The following is a 24724-nucleotide window of genomic DNA, read 5'->3' on the forward strand; positions in this document are numbered from 1 at the left end:
AGGGCAATGGGAAGGGGGGCAGGTAATACAAATAGCGGCTTACATTCCAGGGAAAGAACCCAATCTTCTTTCTCCGAATACTTTTATTGTGCTAAAATACACATAACATTTACAATTTTGACTAGTTTCTTTTTTATATTTATTCATTTATTTTAGAGGGAGAGAACACATGCGTGCAGGGGTGGGAAGGGCAGAGGGAGAGGCAGAGAGTCTTAAGCAGACTCCACAAGCCCGACGGAGGGCTCGAGCCCATGACCCTGAGATCACGACCGGAGCAGAAACCAAGAGTCTGACGCTTAACCAACTGTGCCACCCAGGCGCCCCCAATTTTGACTAGTTTTGAGCATACAATTCCATGGCACCGTATCTTTTATAACGGATACTAACCCTCCCTGACCCTGCACCGCAGGAAGACATTATCTTTATGACGCTGAACAACAAACAAACCTGGCCTTTGCTCCACGACAGGGCTCTCATCGCCGTCTCATTAACATTTTGGACTGAACAACTTTTTGTTGTGAGGGCTGTCGTGTGCATTACAAGATATTAAGCAGTATTCCTGGCCACTTCCCACCGGATGCCCGGTTATGCCTCAGTTATAACAATCAAAAAATGTCCCCAGAAAGTGCCAAACATCCCTTAGAAGCAAGACTGCCTCCAGCTGAGAATGACTGAACCAGAGGAAGTCACTCTGTCTGTCTTCCAAGCTTGTTCAAACATCTTTGAAAAGATAGTCCAAAAAAAAAAAAAAAAAAAAAAAAAAGAAAAGAAAAGATAGTTCAGAACAAAAGCAATCTGTCCCTCTGCTCATAAGATATGCAGAAACACAAGAGATCCGTGGAGAATTGGCTCCCGGCAATATTTACTTCTAAAACCTGATCTGCTTTTTAGGCACAGATACGATTACACATGATAGTTACTCACACACACACACACACACACACACACACACACACACACACCCTGCCCATGGCCCTTTGACTGAAGTTATAACATGAACCATTTAGATGATAGGAAATCAGTTCAAAGAAATTAACTAGCTATGGCCCAAAAGGGAGTGTATGTAAGTGTCATTTATAGCTGAGCCAAGGAGCGTATGATGACTACGTTTCCTTTCCTCTGCGGGAATTTTTTTCCTTCCTTAAGCTAACAATTGGCTTTTTTGGGTTTGGTTTTTTGGTTCTGGTTTTGGTTTTTTGGTTTGTTTGTTTGTTTTTGCATTTAATACTATTTCTCTATGTAAAGCAGGGGTGATACGACCTGTGTTCCAGGGCTGTCATCACAATTACAGGAGGTAACAGTGCCTAGTACGGTGCCTGGCACTCGGTAGGTACTTGGTCAACGGTACCTACTGCTTCATGAGGAGTTGTTCCTCACTGTCATGGAGCTTTACACTAATTTCTCCACACCCTCCCTTGGTTCTTCACAATACTGATAACATAGCTGCTGAGAAAGTGGAGCAAACGGTCAGCAGGCCACAGGAGAACGAATCTAAGACCGGACCCCATAAGCATCTCTTGCCAACCGCTAATTCCAGCTCTGTCACTAATAGGGTCAAAGAAGAAAGGGATTCTGACCTCTGTGTTACCCGGTTTTATTTCCTTCAAACTGACATCCGTGTGTTGACGTTGCCCAGCTTTTGCCAATCTGTTTACTCAGTTTCTCTGCATACTCGCATTTTAATAAGCTAACCCTCTCCAGTCAACTGAGAAATGGGGCTCTGCAGACACTTAACCAAGGCTGTTCAGGTAGCGGCAGAGATCAGCTCCTTCTGTCTGTCTGCTCCCCTTCCTTGTGACACCAAACTTCCAAGTAAAGAAACACCTATCACAGATTTTGAAACTTGTTAAGAGATGAACGAAGAGATTTCTCTTTTGGTAATCGTGGTCTGATTTTCTCTTGATCGCTGGCATTCTGACTCTGGAATAAATCCGTCTTCTTTTGGGCAGCTGTTCGGATGCTGTACGTACCTGATGATTACTCTTCTTTGTCTTCAAATGTAACATTTAATTATAGCTTCACAGAAGACTTAAAATGCCATTTTCCCTCAGGAAAAAAAAACCCTATAACTGCAGTTTATGAAAAATTATAAGTTGTAGCTAATCCCGGGTAATAAATTGGATTTTTGAAATCTGTGTGATTTTTAACACATTAGGCTTTTCATCAGGAAGGCGATGCTTATGGGAAATGCCTGTGGAATAAGCAAGCGGCAATTTCACCGCCACACGGTTAAGACAAATACAACTGAGAAGATCATCTACGGAACTTGCTGGATTGTGAAATTTGCTTTCTGTAAAGGAAATAGCACATAATAGTCAGAGGACAAGTGGCAATTCCTAGTGACTTCTCATCCCTTGAGCCTGCGGTTACGGTGTCCCGCTCCCCACCTCAATTCCAATCCTCCATTTAGAAATGTAAGAAATCCAGCTGAATTTTATTAAAAGGCCTAACTGACTTTTTTCTTGCATCATTTAACCAACACTAACATTACTTCATCCGTTCTACAAGCACATGCACATACACACACACACACACACTCTCACACACTCACTCTCATTGTCTCTCTCCTGCAAGTACTGTGTTCCATTGGCCTAAAAAGAAAACCAATACACACACAGCAAATATGCGAGTTGTATTTGTATAAGCAATTCTTTTATGAAAAATAAATTCCAACCACAACAATTTCAAGGACCCTCAAGGAGAGAATGTCACAGCATTTTTTTTAAATGCTTTTCTGCATGGAAGACTTTTTTTCTAGATAAAACCCCCCAGCCAATATGCTTTTTCTGTACCAAACCTTCTTCCTCTTTGCATCTCATGGCTTAGCCCCATCCACCGTATTCTTCAATGCGATTTCATAAAGTTACATCAACGATAGCCCAAAGAGCCCAAATGGCTATTCTTTGTAGGAATACCAGGAAGACCTAAAGGGGACCACCCAGCACCTGAGAGGGTCTAACCAGCATAGAGTAGAAACAACCCGGAGCAGATAACACAAGACTTGAAAGAAAAAAAAAGTGGACATTGGTTTATACATATTTTTAAAAACATGGCGACTACCTGGTCAACTGGGATCTCCACTTGAGTGTCTTCATCTTCGTGGACTTCTGCTGCCCCCCGTGTCTCAGACCTCTCTGCTCCAGCTTTGAAAACGCCTTCATCTATTGTTGGGGACAGACGCACAGTGAGAATCAAAATCCAATTGTGACATCATGTGGCTGGATGCTGAAACTGCAATCAAGTACCCAATGAAGATCGTGCTTTTTAACAGGTACTTTGCCTCCCTTTGTACTGATAGGGTTTGGGCAGCCCTCTCCGCCCCCAAACCCCCCCCCCCACTTCTGCACTTTCGCAGGAAAGACAAGGCTGACCCCGCAGAGCAGAGCTGTGTCCCAGACTCCCCCTCACCTTCTGGCTGTTGATCCAGTCCCTGTACAGGTATTTCCATAGAAAGGACCTCACACCTGTCATCTTTCCCCCCTTCCCATCCAAAAGCTGTGACGATGCTCGGTACCTGAAAATACTAGTGTGAGAGGTTCTCCTTTCTGAAGAGAATGCCGTGCACTGAATATAGTGTGTTGGCATAATTCTCTCTATTTGCAGCAATATTAAAAAATATATTTTTTCTTGCAACAGAATCACAGAGCTGACTCTGGGTCTCACACAACTCAATCTTTTAGTTTGCAGATTTCTACAACCTAGGTCTCAAAATCCTGAACCATAAAATGTAACCTAATTCTCTCAGGCTTTAGGTTTAAGCTCCCGTGACTTGTTTTCCCATGGAAAGCCACGATAGCTGTTTTCCGTACCCAAAACTACCCAAAGTAGTTTTCCTCTTTCCCCCTCCGTCCGCTCTCCTCCAGGCCAAGTCATCAAAGAATCAGAATCATTTGTCATTCTATCCGCGTGCCCCAAAATAGGTTTAAGGCTTCTGTCCTTCTCACAGATGTTTCCTCTGCCCAGTTATTAAGGATCTCCAAGGATGAAGATTTCACCTCCTTCTCTGGTAATCTATTATAGGATTCCCCCCACCCCACCCCAGTCTAGAAAATACGGTTTCACCTTTCATCTTAAAACCTCCTCTATTTCTCTAATGGAAGCTTGTTTCCCAGAGCACGATTATCTGACACATGTCACATAGTGACACTTCATAGTGTGAAAGTTGTAAAGTCACTCGTTATTCATGATTAAATGGAAACCATACTTCTACATTCGTGGAAGATCAATTATATGTAAGGCCCCACGTGAGTCATTGTGGCCACCCGAGACATACGTGAGAGGTAGACTGTTCGCTCAGGTTGCTTATAGACCAATGAGTGTCTGTTTGGAGATGTGTACACACATCCCCAGCAAGGCGCCCTGGCGGAAATGCTACAACAGGTAAGGGCTGGAGCGGAGCACCATGGGCACTCAGAAGATATAGCCCAAGTGCAAAAGGGAGGGAAGGAGGGAGGAAATATAACCAAACTCAAGCCCTTCTTGTTTCTCCTAGAGAAACCACTTTCCTTTTTAATCACTCTTTTTTTTTTTTTTTTTTTTTTTTTGGTAACTTGACTGGATATTGGCTTCTCTGCTCTCCTTTTTAAAAACAAGGGACAACAGAGCTGTCCTCAAAGCTGATTATACACGTTAGATTAATTCTCATGGATTGACTCATTTTGAGGATTATCTACAGCAATCATTTAATCCCAGACTGGCTCTTCCTATCATCCAAAAAAGTTTTCCCACCCAACGATCCCTTCCTTCCATCAGCTCTTGTATGCTTAAGCAATCCAGAGTAATTTTTCATTCATTAGCATTTTCTCAGTTAAATCATCCTCCATGTATATGAAAACTGAAAATACACATATACACAGGAATCCCTACAAAATCATCACCAAAAGAGGATGTCAGCATTGGTAACTATTTGGGATTATCACTAGCACTAATCCTCCCCAAAGACACGGCCCACACAGCACAGCCAAGGACTATGTCCTGACTTGGTCTTGTCTTACAACTGAGGACATGAATCTACAATGACATCTTAGCCAAAACCTCAGCAACATCAGAAGAAAGAATATAGAAAGCGAAATAGAGAATGTGCGGACGTCGTCACAGATGTAGGAAGAAATGCACAGCGTTTTGGTCATGCGCTCAACGAAGCCATCCTTGACCTAGCAAGAGTGCACGGAGGGCCACTTTGAGGGGCTAGGAAAATAGCTCAGATTTATTCTGTCGTAAAGCAGGAAAAGTGAAAGGAGGAATCAAGTCTACAAAATTGGGAGTCAACAGAGATAGGGTAAGCTCTTGGTCTCTCCATCAAACTCCGGAACTTGGAACTCAAGAAAACAATTGGCGGAAACGACACAAATAACTTCTGCCTTATTCACACGTGGAGTTCATAACCCTGAAAACGTGCGGAGGTAGATTTCAAAAAGAGGCGACACAATTTATCAAATGTTATCTCCAGTGTAATTTTAAAAGGAAAATCAGGCATGTTTGACATTCATTGTTACCTTCTGGATTACCTTAGAAGACAATAAACATACCGATCCCCAAAACGTCCCTTGAGTCAACCTTCAGTGAAAGGCATTGCATTCTAGTTATGACCCGAGTACATGACTTTTTTGGATGACATTTTGGCACCCAAGTGTTGCACTTGCCTTCAAAGACACTACCAAGAGAAACCTACAGATATGAAAGGAATACATTCTTAAATACATCCAACAAAATGCTTGACTGTATCCAACCAGAGCTACGAATGACTTGCAGATGTGTTTTAGAATAAACATTTCACAGGAAAAGAAAAATAAAATCAATAATAACAAATAAAATAAGATTGAAAGGGTGCTGGAATGGAAAATGGCAGCCATAGGATATAAAAGGTGAAGGGACAAATCAACAAAAGTCCACGTTGTGCAGAGCGACACAGAGAACAGAGAGAGAACGTGTCTGTCTGTGGTGTGGGTGAGGCACCTTGTTCACCAGCGAGCTGACGTGTGAGCCACCTCCTTCGGCAGCACAGAGCAAGGAGGGAAGGTCAGAGGGAATTCACCGGAATAAATGGTGGCCAAAAAAGAAAGGGAAGAACAGCTAGGAAATTACTCTGTGATGGGAGAAAGCCTTCTAGGATTTTAATGTTTACTATACACATCATATAAAATTAAAAATAGAGAAATACTAATGTCTAGAGAAAAACTATTTTTATACAGCATGTACTGATGATACATTGTTTACATAATATGTATGCATTTTAGAAAGTTTGGAAAATGAAGAAAACAAGCATCCTTCTAACCTCATGACCCAGAGATAACCACCACTAAGAATTTGACAGTGGACTCTCCCTGCCTTTCTCTTTTTTTCCCTTACACACACACACACACACACACACACACACACTCAAAAGAGTGGGATCTTACTGTATATATAATTTTTGAGTGTGTTTTTACTTTAAAATCACTTCCTGGGCATTTCCCATATCCTTAAATGGGTGTGGTGTGGTGTGGGTGTACCAAACTGTAATTAACGGACAATATTGAACAATGAAACATTGTTTTTAAATGAATAGGTAGATTTCATTCATTTGATTGATAGGTAAATATGTGTCAAGATTCACCATATAAAAATTACTCTGGGAAACCTCAAAGGGTTGCTCTTGACAAGCTTAGCAGCTTCTGGAAAGTTCACAGACACGTGGGTTATTTATCTTCCCGCGTACCTACCCTGTAGCTCCTTTTCTGCCCTGTGGGTCCTTGTTTCCCAAAAGAAGCACGGCGCACTGCCCAGGGTAAGCCCTCAATAAACGCTCATTGAAGTTTAAATGAGAAGACAAGTTCATAGTTTCATCTCTTCCTGGCATATCAAGTCCCTGCTCTGCGCCCCTCCCACCCTGCCCCTGCGCACTCTGCCAAGTACTGAATTTGCTCTTCCAAAACTTCCCCTGAGCCTGAGGACATCCCGGTTTCAATACAACTTTCACTGATATGATTATCTCATATGAATCCTCAGTCTCTCCACTGAGTGTCTCATTTTGGAGGAAACCTCACCAATCTGTTTCTCTCCATCCTGTACCCACCATCTGAGTTGTTTCAATACCTGGGCGATGAGCCAGTCCACACCGCGGCCTGAATACTTCAGCTTCTCAACTCCACTGACCACTCCAAGTCCACTTTAGCACGCACCCCTTCGCCCTGGTCAGCACTTCCATCACAGCCCACCTGCAGAGCCCACGGCGCTCGCTCACGTCTCCTGCGTGTGTCCTGACATCTACTTTACTCCTTTCACCCTTGTCCCCGTGCTGCTTCCTGTTGGAGTCCACCTGTCCATCAGTCCAGCTCTCTCTCTCCATTTTTCCGTTAAACTCTCCGCGTTTTGGCATCACTGCCAGCTGCTGCTTCTCCACCTCCCTGCCCAACCCAACCTCCTCTGTTCACCTTCTGAGTGCTGGACCACCCAGAGCGCATCGTGGGTCTACTTCTGGATTCACACACTCTCCCTAGACAGTCTCATCGAGACCATGGTTTGAACACCAGCCATATGCCAACAACTCTCTAACCTACAACAGCCTCTTCAGAGATCCCAAAACTTATATATCCAATGGTCCAACCTGACATTTCACCTTTGACATCAAATGCACATCTCCACCGTAACATGGTCAAAGCAGAACTCAGGTCCTCCCCCCGCCAACTGCTCATCATCTCTCTTCCCCAGCCCAGGAAATGGCAGTACCCCGAGAGTCATTCTCACTTCCATATTGCTCACTCCTTGTATCCATTCCATTCTTGTCTTGTCAATTCAATTTCCTTTAAAATATATCCCAAATCTGTGACTATTACTTCCATCTCCACTATCATCTTGGTCTAATCACCATTATCTGCTGGGTGGGCCACCGCAAAGTTTACACATTGGTGTCCCTCCTCTTCACTCTTGCTATCCTATACTTCACCCTCCACAAAATAGCCAAGTCATCTCAATAAATGAGAAAAACTATTTAGAAACTCTCTAATGTCTTTCCATCATGCAAAGAACCCAAGTTCTCTACCATGGCTTGCAAGGATGTGATCAGGCACTTACCTTCCTCACTTCGTACCGCTCTCCCTTTGCCCATTACACTCCAGCCACATTCTGTTTCTCCAACAGAAAACTCATTCCTGCCTTTGTATTTCTTAGGCCCTCTGCCTGGAATATTCTTTCCCCTTTTTTCACATGATTGGCTCCTCCTCGCCATTCAGATCTTGGAAACCCTCCTCCCCCCTGTTCCAGTAGCCAACCAGTCATTCGTACTGCTGTTTTTAATCCTCTGCCTAGCATTTGCTATGAGCTGATATTCTTCCTGTTTATTTGGTGTTTCAGTGTTTGTCAGTCTCCACCAAACCATAAGCTCCAAGAGCGCAGGTAGCATGCCGATATTGTTCAGTGCTGATCCCCAGCACGTGAGAGGGCTCAGCCCGTAGGCGTTCACAAGTATCTGTTGAGCGAATGAAGAGCAAGCACCCAGAAACATTTGCTGCACGGCGGTAAAATGTAAGGGGCATACCATTTAAAAGCCACTAACCCAGCCCATTAATTCTTCGTGCTATTACAGGGTTGATGCCCCATCTGGCCATAACCAGCAGTACAGCCGTCAAATGAGGAGGGGGATATGCAGGTTGAAAAGAAAGCAGGTTGGAGTACAACCTACACAGGGATCGACTACGTCTGCTGTGTGGTAGTTAAAATAACAGCCCCCCAAAGATGTCCATGTCCTAATCCTCAGAGACTGAATATGTCGCATTGCATCGCAGAGGTGAATTAGGATGAAAGATGGAATTACTACTGCTAATCAGCTGACCCTGATGGGGAGATGATCCTGGATTATTCTCATGGACCCAATGTAATCACACAGGTCCTCATAAATGAAAGAGAGAGGTAGGAGAATCAGGGTTCCAGTGATCCAGTGTGAGAAAGACTTGCCTGGTCACTGCTGGCTTTGAAGAGGGAGGGGAACATAGGCCAGGGAATTGCAGACAAGCTTTGAAAACTGAAAAAGGCAGGATGCAAATTTTCCCCCTTAGAGACTCAAGAAGGAACAAAGCCCTGCCAACTCTCCGGTTATAAGCCAGTGAGGACCATTTTGGAATTCTGACCTCCGGGACTGAACCATAATGAATTTGTATGTTGTTTTAAGTACCCCCCCCCACCTTCCCCATTTGTGGTTAAGTTGTTGCAGCAGCAACAGGAAACTAATACACCATGTGTCTAAAGATCATGGTCGAGACAGAACATGAGGGCCGTCACCACGGCTGATCCCCTTTCTGACTCCTGCAGGTACCTGCTGGACGGGGACGGCCAGCTCCAACACCGTCTGCTCCCTCTGTCATTCACGCGGTGGTCTGAAAAAGCCCTTGCAAGTCTGCTGGCTTCAGTTTTCCTCCTCTGTTATTACTTCTCCTTCTCGCTCCCCTACAAGGTTCAGAAACCAGCCACCACCGCCCCCAGACACCCCCCCCCCATCTGCCAGCAAGAAAGGGATTTCATTTTTGTTAACAGCTTCCCCTACCCTGAAACCTTTGTAATAAAAGCCATTTGCTAACAAACTAAAGAGCAGGGATGAATTTGATACACAATACCGCTCTCGTTCAATGACTCTACTAAGGATCAAATTCAATGCTCGGGTGCACGTGCAGCTCTAATCCTTCTTGTCTGCCTCGTGAGTAGGCATCCGAGTGTATAGGACGCCGTAAAGCAACAGCAAACACGCTAGTAAAAATTAAAATGCTCCTCAATTATTTTTCACTTATCCCCTTATGAATTTTATTGCCTAAAAAAGGAAATAGGAGCAGCGGCAGCGTTACCGCGGAGCTCATCAGGCGTAGGAACCTGTCTCCCCACAGAAGGGGAGAACGGACGCTCATGCGCGCTTAGCCTCCACGCCGGAGGAAGAGAAGGTACCAGAGAATGAACAACAGGTGCATGGAACTGGAGATAACTCATATTAAAGCCCAACCACCTTGTTTAAAGCATACCTCCTCACCAGGAATTATTAAAAATCATTTTTAAATAGGATTGTAAGCCATATTTTGATGAGCTTCATGTCTGAAATCAATGGGAACTTATGAGCACAAATAAGAAGAAAAATAACAGCATAATGCCCGGTTCTGAGTACTCTCTGGAAATACGGTGTATCTATTAAGTGGAAGGGCCACGTGTAAGCAAGAAAAGTTTAATGTGACTATAAACATTTTACTATGATTTGCTACCGAGACTGTCTCATAAAGAAATGTTAAATTAGAAACAAGACATTAATTTTAAAATGTAGCTCATTAAACCCAGTAGAGGAAAAAACTGTGGAGAAATGAGGAGTTTATAGCTCTCAGTGTATAAAATAATATTCTAAGAAAAAACATATATATATAGGCCTATTTACAAGAAAAACTATGTACCCTTTCTATGTGTCACATCAGTCACCAAAGACAGCATTAAAATTGAAATGGGTAAGAAGGTGACATAAAAATTACTTTCATTAGCTGATGTTCATGGGAATACATCTGCACGTGAAATATATTCAATTTCTAATACATAACTCTTCGTAGATATAGATTACTGTCATCATATCTTATCGAAATTTAAAGGAAGCACTTCCCAGAAGCTGACCCAGTGGCAGGCAGCCCCTGGAACGTTCAGCAAGCAGAGAGGCAGGGCAGAAGAATGCGTCCACGTGTAATAACGTTTCCCTGTGAGAGGATATTGGCCGACCCTCCCTGATCCTTGCTACCACTCACACAATATCCTCCTCACACCACTCCTCTGCATTAAAGGATATTATCGTTACGAAGAATCAGGGCACGTGACAGCGGATGTTCTGAGCGTGTCTGAGGCACTGCAGAAATATAACCCAAATGTTTTTTAATCACTAATCTTCTCCATATGTTTCATTATGTCCCATAAACCCAAATGGAAACTCTTTACAGAAACAGGAATATCACAAGTGATATTTTTCTTTGGCAATTTAGAATATGACATGAAAACAACTTTATCCATATGCTTATATAGACTGTATTTTCTCGACTGCAGCTTAAAATATGTGGCTTCTTTCTATTCCCTGACTCCCACTGCAGGGTATTAAATATCACCTGTGACACAACTGAGGTTTAAATCTGACTGTGAAGCCTGCATAGACTTGATCTTAACCGTGATGGTTATTTTACCTTGACTTTAAACAGGGGCAACAAAATTTTCCAAGTGTAGACAGAACTTAAAAGCAGGATGATTATTACGGATTTCCCCAGATCACAGGGAATTTTGTTCTTATCCCTGCATTCCTTTTTAAATCTTTTTAAAGATACAGATGTTTTAGATTTTCATCAAAATCAGAAATATTCAGAGGACAAAGAATGAAGCACACATTTACAATACATATTATTCATAACTCTTAATCATTTTATAACCTATGTAGACTTCGATATAATTTCCAAAGTCTGTATCAGATACACGGGACGAAGAAAAATAAAGTAGCTCCGAATAGGTTTGCCTAAGTCAACAAGGATATATGGCTTTACTTTTCCATTTCTAATTTTGTTACCTTATAAAAATTCCACAGCAAATTAGTTTTAGTTTATCAGAATAATTGAACTGTTCCTCTTTATCCCCTAGTGACCAGGAGTTACTTAATAAGTGGCCTAAAATTCTTGGTTCCTGTTCTTAATTCTGGCTGGTCCAACTACCTTCAAACGACCTCGTGTGTTCCAGTCTGTAAAAGAGCCGGCCCTCCTCAAACTACTTCTCTACCCTAGAAATATGTGCAGAGTACTTGCACATAATAGAAATACATGGTTCTATTAAATTCTTCAACTTTTTGTTCATTCATTCATTCATTCTGCCCATGTCTCCCGAGCCACCTCGTGCTCAGGCATGTGCTGGATACCAGCCGTAGAAAGATGAACAAGGCACTGGCCTCAAGGTGCTTTCTGTCTGCTGGGGAATCAGAGGAGAACGTCAATGGCACAGAGAAAGCGTAGCGAGTGCTACACAGACTGTCTGGCGAGAATGCACAGAAGCGGGAAAGGGGAATGGACAGGGGGACAGTCAAGGCTTCTGACAGACAGAAGCTACAAATCCAAAGACGAACAGAACTCGTCCCTGAGGAGCAGAGGAAGGGCATCAGGACAGAAAGATCAGTGTGTACAAAACCTGTGAGAGGAGGGCTGCAGTCAGACGGGCTGCAGGGCTGGGGAGGGCAGGGTGGGTGGGGAAGAACTCGGAAAACCTTGTGTGATAGAACCGACTCTGAACTTGGTCTTACAGATGATGAAGAGCAACCGAGGGACCTGGGGTGGGGGACTGTCGTGGAAGAGGGCTGCCCAGATGGAAGGGGGTGGGGATTCCCAGCAGGGTGTGCACCGAGGAGGGGGAGAGATGGAAGGTACTAGTCAAGGCCGTCTGGCACAGTACTGCCTGGTGGGAGGTAACAGGTCAGAGTGAGAAGGCTGGCTGCAACTGTAGAAAGGAAAGCCTGGAATATGGGTCAGATGGAAGCAACAAAAGGCTGGTAGCCTGGAGGGTTCCAAGAATGGGATGGGAACTAAAGCTGGGAAGGATGGGTCCCGCACATCCGTTGCGACAGCGGGACAGGCACTGCTCAGGGGGACTGTGGTCTGCATGAGACTTGTAGCTCCCATGTGAAGACAGTGGCAGCAGGATGGGCGGAGGGACACGAGGGACACAAAGGTGTACTCACAGGGCTCCATGACCCCCGGGATGTGGGAGGGGAGAGGTGTAGGAGCCACAGGGGACTCTCAGGTTTCCTGCCTGGGTGTCTACATGGTAGACAGTATATTGGTAAATAGTAGAGCTATTTACCAGGATGAGGGACAGAAGACAAGGCGGGTGGGTGCTAAGAAGGGAGGTGATGAGTTCTGAATTGGAGGCCCTGGTTAGAGTGCCCTGTGAAGCATCTCGACAGACATGTCGGCTAACTGTTTGGAGATACAGATCTGTTGACTAGGATCATGTTCTAGGATGGGGATATAGATTTGGGGAGTATCTGAAAGCAGTTGGTAAAGAAAATCATGGGTCTGGACAATAACTTGCAATGAGACTAGAAGATGACAGGGGACAAAATTCTAGGAAACAACATTTAAGGGATGGGCAGAAGAGGAACTCACAAAGATTGAAAACAAATAATGACAGCTATGAGAAAAAAATTAGAGAGTGAGCTGTCCGGGGAGCCCAGGGAAAAGTGAAGGCAACAACAAAGGAGAAATCAGTATTAAAAAGTATCCTCTGGGGGCACCTGGATGGTTCCGTCAGTTAAGCGTCTGCTGTTGGCTCAGGTCATGATCCCCGGGTCCTGGTATTGAGCCCCACGTCGGGCTCCCTGTTCAGTGGGAAGCCTGCTTCTCCCTCTGCTGCTCCCCCTGCTCATGCCCTGTCTCTCTCTCAAATCAATAAATAAAATCTTTTAAAAAAATAAATAAAGATAGGGGTGCCTGGGTGGCTCAGTCGTTAAGCGTCTGCCTTCGGCTCAGGGCGTGATCCTGGAGTTCTGGGATCGAGCCCCATGTCAGGCTCTTCCGCTGGGAGCCTGCTTCTTCCTCTCCCACTCCCCCTGCTTGTGTTCCCTCTCTCGCTGGCTGTCTCTCTCTGTGTCAAATAAATAAAATCTAAATAATAAATAAATAAATAAAGTGTCTTCCAGCTTGGCATCCCAGGGATCTGGCCAAAGAGGTGAGAGCAATTTCAGTAGAACTTGAAGATCAGATTATGTTGGGGTGTGCCTGAAACAGTGGTGAGGAAGTGAAGACAGGATTATGGGCTATCTTTCAAGATGATGTGGGGTGAAGAGGAGCAGACTTGTAAAACTGAACTCAGAGCCCTGAGGCCGTGAAGGTAGGGAAGGCTGAACGGGGGTCAAATCCCATCTTTTCTAACTCCCGGCTTCCAATGAATTTGTCACAGACGCCAGCAGCATAAAGCCGTAGCTAACCCTATGTCCCCCGTGCGCAAGCATGTCTAATGAAATCCAAGCCCTCTTGCAAAATCTCAAACAGCTCCCCCAGCCACTTGTGACCGAGTTACACCAAAGCAGACCATCTTCATCTTGATAAAACAAATGTAACTAGAACTTTATGTCATGAAAATACCAATCATTCTTGCTATGCAGACATGTACTGGAGTTTAAACTTCTTAGCTAAAATGTGTAAATGGTCATCTGTCCGCAGGGAGTTGGGGCCAGGAGGTGACAGGGCAGCAGCCATCCCAGGAAACAAGGCACCGTCCACCTGCACGCCTAAATGATATGGTCATTAACAACCATCTCAGACAGAGAAATAAAAGACCCCTTAACCCCAGAAAACTACCAAGAATTCATGCAAGAAATCTCAAGACCCAAAAGACTGAGGAAAAACTGGGATTTAAAATTTTCAAAATCTAGCTGCAGTCAACAAAACTTGAGACGGAAGAGTGAAATACGTCTCTAAATATTTGTTTCCAAATTACATACGCGGCATATACTTATGGGATTAAATACCTAGCTCAAACATGAAAATAAAGAGAGACTAACTGTGCGTTTTCAAAAGTTGGTTATTAATCCCAATCACTACTAAATTACTCCTTTGAGAATCTAAGACTCCAACGTTCGCTTTCTTTTTTTTTCTTCTTTTAAACATTGTCAGCTTTCATTTTCCATTTTATTTTTTTATAATAATTGTTGATTATGTTATGTTAGTCACCATACAGTACATCATTAGTTTTTGATGTAAAGTTCCATGATTCATTACTTGCGTATAACACGCAGTGCACCATGCAATACGTGCCCTCCTTACTACCCATCACCAGCCTATCCCAGTCCCCCACCCTCTCCCCTCTGAAGCCCTCAGTTCTCTTTCAACAACCAGCAAGGATACGCTTTAAAATAATATGCTCAACAATGCCAATACTACTGGAAGAATAAAGCCAGAATCACCACTTTTAAAACGAGTCTAATCCTGAGACAGGTGCTGCGGATTCTGTGAACCGTGGTCCTCGCTCAGGGTAAAGGGACATGCAGGGCAGGTGTGCAAACTGGCCCAAACCAGTCATTCTGAATAAAGGGATCGGATAATTTTTCATCTCATCTGTTTGGCTCAGGTATTACGCCTGACTTGTTCATTAAATCTGAGTGAGAGCATTTCAATTTAACCATTTCAGCATTTTACAGATAGCGGGCTTCTACTCGCTTTAAACGATCAAAGCGAGATCTCTTGAACGCTTAGTATTGCAGGTGTTTATATTGTTTCTGGAGAGGATGATACATTTTTGTCAGAATTGATGCCCTGCTAAAAATGGAACTTGGCTTTGGTTAACATACAATGGGAAGTTACAATATACTCAATTCAGCATCTCTATAAACTCTATAATTCAAGGAGCTGCTGTCAAAACATAGTAGGCAAAAATAAGTTTTTGCATAAGATATTTTTCTCTGCAATATCTATCACGTTCCGAATTTTATTTAAAACAGCCTGAGATAAATCCACTTAAGTGAGTCTACCGAATTCCATCATAAGAGGACTATATAGCCACAAATATGCCCACATATCACCAATTTCGGATACAAAGTGACTATATATTGACTTAGTACAAAATTTGAGAGAATCAAGGCAACAAAAAAATGTCAAACCATCGGTGGGAAAAGTGATCCCAATAGCTTCAGTTAATGATGGGAAATACACAGATTAGTTACAGGATAGTACTATTTCTTATGAAACTCTCAACGAAGGAAACAGATAAAAACAAATCAGTGTGCGCTTCACTTGCTTAGACTTCATGTTGCTCCAACCGCACGTACTGACCGGGCACCCACCAGATACTGCCTTCTCATTTAGGGTTGAGACTTAGAGATTTAGTCCGTATTATAACAAAAATCTGTGGATGCTGTACTTTCACAAAGATAGAAAACATTCTCTTCTAGCATGTTTGCCTACAATTGAAGTTCATCATCTAATAGTTTCCTTCCAAAAGGAATAATTCTGGCTCCTAAAGCTCAGGGAATGGTACCTTTCAAATATCCTTGCTTCTTTCTTAACCGATAATTGAGAAATACCAATAATCTACTTGTGGGTTTTTGTTTTGTTTTGTTTGTGAGAGAGAGAGCATGTGCACGTGTGCACAAGCATGGGGAAGAGGGGCAGACAGAGAGAGAGAGAGAGAGAATCTTAAGCAGACTCCATGCCCAGTGTGGAGCCCAACATGGGTCTTGAGCTCATGGGTCTTGAACTCACGACTCTGAGATCAGAACCTGAGCTGAAATCAAGACTTGGACGCTGAACCAACTGAGCCACCCAGGTCCCCCCCAAAAATCTACTTCTTTCAATCTTGGGGAGGGGGAAACAGAAATAAAGTAATCTTTCATTGGATCTTTCATTCATCTATATTTTAAGTATTCCCATTGCATTAAGTGGGTAAGAATTAACATTTGCTTCGTTATATAATGTTTTCACATACTGGCAGTTAAGATAAAACACAAAGATGGTGAACCTAAGAAAATAGCTCTTTTAGAATAGGGTGGAAATGCTTATTATCTGGTCAGGAAAGATTTTTTCTTCCGGCATTTACCTAAAGCAAGGTAATAATAATAATAGTGACAACATTAATAATGATGATGATTAGTTAATAGTTACTGGATGCTTATTATACGACAGGCATTGCTCTAAGCACATTACATGTGAAACTCATTCGATGCCCAAAACAACTTTATGAAGGAATTGCTGACACTACCTGCATCTTCCACACAGACCACAAAGGTATGCTAAAGTCCCAGGCAGCAAGTGTTGGAAGCAAGATTCAGATACGGCAATTGAAACTAGATGGCTTGACTACTCTTTTAATGCAGGCTTTCTGATGTGCCAGTCATGACCCATTAGTGGATTGTGACATCAGTTTAATGAGTTGCAAGTAGTGTTATTGAAGGAAAATAGAAGAAACCAGAAAATGGATTGTGACACCAGGGTTAGCTTCATGGGCCTGGGAGCCAAACCTTTGCACCAGTGGTGGGGGGGACCCTGCTAGGGAGAACGCTCCGCTTAGCTTAATGCTGTGCTGTCACCACCTTGAAATTATTATTATTAATTTTAAAGATTTTATTTATTTGAGAGCAAGAGAGAATGAGTGCGGGGGGAGAGTCAGAAGCAGACTCCCTACTGAGCAGGGAGCCCGACTCAGGACTTGATCCCAAGACCCCGGGATCATGACCTGAGCTGAAGGCAGATGCTTCACCGACTGAGCCACCCAGGCACCCCTCAAAGTATGAGTTTGAATCTGGTGTGTGCCCTAGGGGGAGTTTGGAGAAAGAAAGAAGTTTCGTCTGCTTTTGGCTTCATGGATGGATAGCTGACGACTATCTATGTTTTCTTTAAAAACCTTAACCTATTACTGAATCCCCTAACCATCCTTCAGAATAATTCTTCTTCCATGTGAAGCAAAACTATATCTCTTCCTGACTGAGAGTTTAACTGTTGGAACCCTTCCATCCAAGGTGTGATTGCCAAAATAACCACGGGGTTTAATACCTGATTGTATCAGAAATGCCGGCAGCGATAAAAACGTTAATGTGGGGTATGAGTGTAACAGGCAGTGAGTGCCGTATGAGAACATCTGTGACAATTTCATTCTTAGCTCCACAGTGAAAAGCAAGAGCTTTCATTTCAGAGTAAAGAAACTCTGAAAAACCATCTGTTTCCCTTAGATGTTCCCAAGCTGATATATATTTTCTTTTTCATTGAGAGGAGAGTTAAAAATAAGGCAGGAGGAACAAGTTGCGCTCCAGATAGAACAGTATACCCGTCAGGCAGCAGAATAAAGCAGACGAGATAACAACAATTAAAATAGCGAAGGCCTCTTTCAACAGTGAAGTCACAAAGTTCCATCATAATCAAAACTATTTTTATTTCCAATCACATTCGCTTCTTGGAATATGTTTTCCTTTTTGGGGACAAAAGCTGAACTTCTTTGGGAAAAAAAGTAATGAGAAAAGTGTATTTTCATTGGAGTACTATGTATGAATTAAAAAAAAAAATCAGTATATTCCTTTTTGAAAAGTCAGTGGCCAGATGAGTTTAGCACACATTAATGAATCCCACAGCTGGGTTTAAATAGAACCGAGCAAACCTCTATTAGACAACTTTCAAAAAAAAAAGCTTTTAAATAAAAAGGGAGCTCCTAATATTGAAACTGTCTAACTGGATTGACTTCATTCTGAATGCTATTCAAAAAAGTTCAACAGTCCAATTTTACATTTAAGTGTATTCCACGTTGTTCTTAAATACAACTTAAGCAGCATATTTTAAACCAGAAGGTATAAGCGCACGCCAGGGTCACACGCGGCCCCGAGGGAAGCAAGGGGGGGGCCTCAGTGCTCCCACTCGGCTCTGCACACCCTCTCCTTCCCAACTAACCTCCTTTATAAAATTCATGCAGGTCGCAGCAATTTTACCTTAATTCTGGAAAGGTCGTTGAATTACAAGCCAGAGATGGTACATGCTGGCAAATTAATAACTAAAGAAATAAATGCATAAAGAAAGAAATTTTTGCATTAAATAAACAACCTATGTAATCTGTTGCACATCTGACATACTTCCCTGGATTTATTAACTTGCAAAAAGGAAGCTATAAATTGCACTGCCCAGGGATCGTGCCCACCAGGCTTTTTCACAAATTATCCTGTGCCTGAGGATTTGGGGCCAGCCACACCTGCCACACGTGCTTATGTAACCGTCACATCCGCACTCACCAAGAAAGGTAAACCAGACGGAGATAAAACCATTCAGACTGCTGCTCATCGGAAAGAGTTTAAGAGTGAAAACTGTTCTTAAACGTCACTGTACTGAGCTTTCCCACCAGTGGAACGTAAAAGTGAGAACTGGCTTTTGTCTGACATTTCCAATGACCTTGACCTTGCCCCTGACCTTCCCCCTCTGCACAGAGGATTGGGACAATTTGGATGATCTGCAGATACACACACACACAGCATGCAGATTCCCACCAACCCTCTCAGGGAAGACAAGGAAGAGTGGGAAGGTCTCTCTGGAAGGGCAGAGGCAGCCAGGAACCCACGTTGCCAGAGTGCACTGGGAATGGTCTCCAGATCCAGCTTTACGGTTTATAAGCCCTCCCCTGACTCCGTCCATCCATTCATTCTTTTGCTGTCTGAACTGTGTACCAACCGGTCGAAGAAGAAGACAGCCCTTGCCCCGACATATGCAGACCACACATCGGGTGCTCTGGAGGTCTGATGGACATCTGTGTGGGGTACAACGGGGCACTGAGCATGGAGTCATCAAACACCCAAGCAGACAGGCACAGAGGAAAGGGTGTTGAAGCTGGTGTGAAAGAATGAGCGGCAAGTTCAAGGCCACGTGAGTTTGGAGCCCAGCGGTCCAGGTTCATCTGAGGAGCTGTGAAGGATGCCTATGGGTGACCGACCGGACACAGGGCGAGAGAAGTCCTGAGGGGTCAGCTGAAGCCCACAGCGGAAGGAGTTTTACAAGCCAGGTAAAGGCTCGGTCCTGGAAAGAGGGCCTCTGGCTGGATTTTAAGCAGATGAGGAACGTTCTGAGGTCTGAGCTTTAGATAGAGCATTCTGGAAGCAGGTGAGGGTGAGCTGCACGCTGCAGGAAAGTGAGAGGCGGGAGAGTCCCCGGGGCTGGATCACAGCATGTCTGCTTGGGACATCAGGTGACGAACCTGGAGACTCTAACATTGAAGGGGAGGCAGAGTAAGTAAGAGGAGTCAACGAAGATGACGGAAAGACAGAGAGGTAGGAGGAGAACCAAAGAGGGCTGTCAAAGTTAGAGATGGCTTTAAAAAAAAAAAAGAGTGATCAGAAGAGTTAAATAGCACTTCACAGTGCAGACTTTGTGCCAGGCACTCTGCATATATTAACTCAGTTAATACAGGCTGTGGTGATAATAATACTATTGTCATCTCATTTTATGCTAGAGGAAATCGAGGCAGAGAGCACCTGAGTAACCTGTCCACGGTCACACGCGTGTGAAGTGACACAGGAGAGGCCAAGCGGCCAAGTGAGATGAAGCTGGATGTAACCTTCTGAAGGTCAAGGGCAGCATGTGCCCCTGCATTTTCACTGGAAGCTGAAAACTGAAAAATGTTTCTGTTAGGTTGAAGCGTGACTTGTAGGCGGGCAATTAGAGAGGTTGGGGGTGGAAGCCAATGACACTTGAGTCTTTTACAGAAGCCAGTGACACCTAAGTCTTTGCTAATATGAGCTGCTCCGTTCTCCATAGCTGAAGCATTTGGCGGGTGAGTGTGTAAGCACGTGCACACGTGCAGTGTGTGTTGATGCTTGAAAATGAGAAGGGAGAAAGCAGCCAGAAGGCGAAGATCTCGTAAGCCCCTCTTGGGATCGGGGGGGAGGATGTTGTCCTAAGGATAGCAGGGAGCCACTCATGACCACCCGACTCTCCACACTTCCCTGAGACTTCCCTCATCCCAGCCCCTCGGTCTGATTTCGGCTATTCCTCTTCTACGATTGCACGGCACCCTGGACCCACCTCTGTCCCAGGAAGCACCCACCACCCAGCTGTAAAGACCAACGCACCTGACTGTGAATGCTCTGTGGGAAGGGACCACATCTTACTCATTTTTGGATCCTTAGCATCTAACAGGGCCATGAAATCAATCAATAAAAAAATAAATGTGTGGGTATGTGTTTCTGGCAGATACGTGTTTTAGAAATACTCCTCTCGGAGCTGTGTCCAAGATGACCTGGAGAGCCCTAGGGATGGAGACTTTTCTTCTAAGTCATAAACACTTTCTCAGCTCTCAGGTTTTCCTCTTCCAATTTGGGGGTTCCTACCACACCCAACTTTCTGTAAGCGGCTGCTGAGTCCATGCCCCAACAAAAACTTGTAAATGCATCATGCTGTGGGACTCCGGGTGCTTCTGGAAAATGTCTACGTGGGATGAAATGTTTGTTCCATTTCAATGAGTTGTACAAAGATGGTCAGGCTGTCAGTAAGTAATTCTCGAGTATCTGCTGTGTGCTGAACAACGTGTTACATGTGAACTATCTAGAACAGGGAAGTAGACATGAATACATGAACAAGTCTGTCCCTGGTGTGGAAATGCATGCAGTTTAACTGCACAAACATACACACACACAAATGAGTGTGCATATGTACGTCTACACACACATACTTGTATATATAGACAGATGCAACCAGCGTGCCACACCAGTCAGTCAGACTGTTTAACTCTTCATTTAACTGGTAAGGACCTTCTCATGTTGGCAAGCCCATGACCTGCTGATGTTCTATGCACTGCATAAAGACAGCCTTCGGTGGGAACTTTTGCCTAGACGATCCTACACACACACGGATACGCATGTTTTGAGACTACAGCTCTTTGGTTAAGTCTGAAACTCCTTTTTCTTTTTCAATTTCACTACCTAATTCAACCTAAATAAAGATTCCCCCAAAGTCCTGGCAATTAATTTCCCACTTTAAATGCATGTGCTCCCATTAATGCCACAGCAGTAAAAAACAAAACAAAACAAAAATGGCGCATTACGCCAAATCATAACACAGCACGACTCTATACTCCAGCACACGTCAGTGAAACATTGCATCTGATATTTCAACTCCACACTGTCTCCTGCTGTTCTACTCCCTCTTGCTTAAAGCTTTTTTAAAAAAAAGATTTTGTTTATTTATTTATTTGAGAGAGAGAAAGAGAGAGAGAGCGTGAGTGCAAACGGGGGGAGGGGGGAGGGACAAGGAGAGTCCATGCTCAGCACGGACCCCAACGCAGGGCTCGATCCCATGACCCTGAGATCGTGGCTGAGCTGAAATCAAGAGTCGGATGGCCAACTGACTGAGCCACCCAGGAGCCCCTTGCTTATAGTCTTAATCACAAATTAGTCGACAAGTATTTATCCTTTGTCACATGTATAATATTTGTCCAGTGGTGGATCTGTATTTTAATTGGAAGTGAACACCCATTGATTGACAAGCTTTCATGGATACCCACTCCCACCCTCTGTGACCCAGTTATCGTCCTAGCGTTCAGGACACAAAGACGGACAAAAGACGTGGACCCTGGCCTCAAACAGATCATGTCAATAAATAAAAACACATTCTATGTACTAGATACCATCATGAGAGTGTGCAAAGAGCTAACGGTACCCTAAAAAAAATAGTGATTGTTAAGCAGTGAGCAAGGGAGGGCGTAATTACGAAGACTTCACGGAGGCACTAAAATCTTAGCTGGCTCCTGCAAGGCATTCACAAGCCCGGTGGCGGGACTGTCCCCACACAAGTGCGAGCAGTGAAGACAGGCAGACCCGCCAAGACTCATAAGCGACACGTAAGAGACAGGCCCGGCTCTGGTGAGCAAGAAGTCGCCGAGGTTTCCAGGAGAGAGTCACGATCCCGTCTGTGTTTCAGACAATAACGTGTGGCCATCAGGAATAGGTTAAAGGGGAAGAAGGCTGGGGGCTGAAACACCTGAGCTAGGGCTGCCCACAGGTAGAGAGACTAGGACCCAGGGCAATGGCAGTGAGAAGCAGAGATAACTCTAGAATATACACTGGAAAGGGACCAAACAGTGCCCTGTGGGATGTGGACAGGAAGAAAGACAGCTGAAGGGGACGCTGAGGGTTCTCATGAGGCATCTCAGTAGAATATACAAGGAAGATGTGTCTGGAGGGACACACAAAGCATGGCTAGATCTGGAATCTTCTCGGCCTGAAAATCCAGTGGTATCAGTGAAGGGAGACAGCAGGTGGCTGGGGTGCAGGACGAGCACTGCAGGGAGAGACGGAAGTGAGCGATGTGGAACCAAAGACAGAGCCTCTGACCTCACCAAGGGACAGCACACTCGAAGACAGAGAGGCAGGCTGATCTTTCTTCTCAGACTGAGAAGGATCAGGAAGGTAGAAGGGAAGACAGCAGACAGGAACATCACCAAAACCAAGAGAGGAGGCTTGAGAAGATGGTAGGTACCCACGAAACAGCAGCATGATGTACTGACGTCACTAAGTGATAAATAGTGCTTCCCTATTAGATGGAGCCTGTCCGTGAGTCCAGTAAATAGATGCTGAAGGTTCAGGTCAGTGAGGGTGAGGATTACAAGGTCTTCCAGGGATCGCTGCACAACCCCTGGGCTTTCAGAGCATGAGACTACGAAGAAGAGAAGCAGAGCACTGGGACATTCCAGGCAGGAATTAAAAGCAAGAACGGAGCATTGGAGGCGCAGGGATCATCAAGGGACCTAAGGCAAGGAATGTCTCCATGGATCCTACTGAGGAGTGGTGGGAGATAGACGTGGACCCGCTGAAGGGCTATTGAAGAGCCTTGACAATCCAGCAGAGACGCTGGGACCCATCCGGACCATGGCTCCACCCACGGGTCCCATCTGCTCTGCACCAAAACCTGACCATGAGAGCCCCAAATTATTCCTGGCAACTCTCTCCATACCAGCTCCTGCCCTAACAAGAGGCTGGGCGGGAGGGCAGAATCAGCCCGCTGCTTTTCTATCAGCACAGGCTGCAGACGACCCCGCCTGCCCATCCTTCCGCTCGCTGACCTCGCCAGCCCCACGTGCACAACTGACCGTGCCCCCATTAATCTGGTAAACCTAAGGGGGCACGTCAAAGATGCCCAGCGGCTTACCCCTGGGAAATTCTCATTAACCTGACTATCAGGGTGGGAAGGAAGAGATAAAAGACCTGGACTTGCTCACTGCTTAACAATTATTCAAAGATGGTGATTCTCACACCTGCTGATCCCATCTTGAAAGAGCCTTTCGAGGCAAAAAAAGAACACTGTTCACTTTTTCTCTCCCATCCTCTTCCTTCTCTTCTGTGGCTCGTGCAAACACAGCCCTGTTGCAGTTCATAGGTGGAATACTGGGCAGCTTCTTAATTTCGATGAAACACACATAGCAGTAGATTATGCGGGAATTATCAGTGACTTACATAATGGAACCCGATGAACAGAAAGGGGTTTCGTTCTTAAATAATTAGGGGAAAATCAGTTCTGGCTTCTTTTTTGGAATCTGGAAGCCTCTTCCTACTGCAGACAGGATCAAAAGGTTACAGTAAATTTGAAGAAATGTCTGCACCCAGCTTGGAGAAATTTACACATTGGCTTTTTAAATGAAGTCACTTTTTATAGCATTAATTGGAGATTTCGAGCAGCAGGTGGTGAGATTTCATTTTTATTTTGTAAGGAAAAGTCTAACCGTTGTCGAATGGCCTGGGTAGAAGTGAATTATTTTGAGTTTTTTCTCAAACTCTCAGAAATGAAGCTTTTGCTGCCTGCCGTGTAATGGCCTTCTTTTGCCATGGAAATGTGGGATCAATCTAACTTTAAACAGAAAGATTTTTCTAATGCGTTTTTGGTATTTTTCAAGCTGTGATACAGCTGATAGGAGTTCTTATAAGATGCGAATTACAGGAAATTCATATTTAGAAGCTTCTGCGAGTAATTTTAGAGCGCTGACTTTTAAACACCTGCTAATGAAGATCTCCAAGAGCAGCCCCACGCACTGACTTTCCACATTCCCCACATGGACCCCTCCGCGTGGCCCAGGCGCTGGGGGAGCAGTCACGCCTTGTGGTCTGGCCCCGGGCGGGTCCCACTCTGTGAGCTTCTGGTCGCTGTCCCTGAGCCGCAGTGGAGGACAGAGGGTCCTGGACCTCAATCCTTGGGCGAGGTCCCCGGTGGCCACCTGCCAGGTGTGGCAGCCACGGACCCCTCAAGTGCTTTGCGGT

The 24724-nt window shown here is 44.5% G+C and overlaps 1 protein-coding gene across 1 annotated transcript in view; it reads right to left on the minus strand.

The window, feature by feature from the left end:
- Positions 1-24724, minus strand: part of DCDC2 (doublecortin domain containing 2) — a 145265-nt gene that overhangs the window by 26183 nt on the left and 94358 nt on the right. Inside the window, exon 9 of the mRNA XM_045795716.2 lies at positions 3061-3161. Coding sequence (XP_045651672.1) covers positions 3061-3161 — 101 coding nt within the window. The remainder of the gene's footprint in view (positions 1-3060; positions 3162-24724) is intronic.

The sequence above is a fragment of the Ursus americanus genome, chromosome 32 (genome assembly GCF_024610735.1).
Source record: "Ursus americanus isolate L20-20 chromosome 32, mUrsAme1.1.p, whole genome shotgun sequence".
Taxonomy (NCBI): Eukaryota; Metazoa; Chordata; class Mammalia; order Carnivora; family Ursidae; genus Ursus; species Ursus americanus.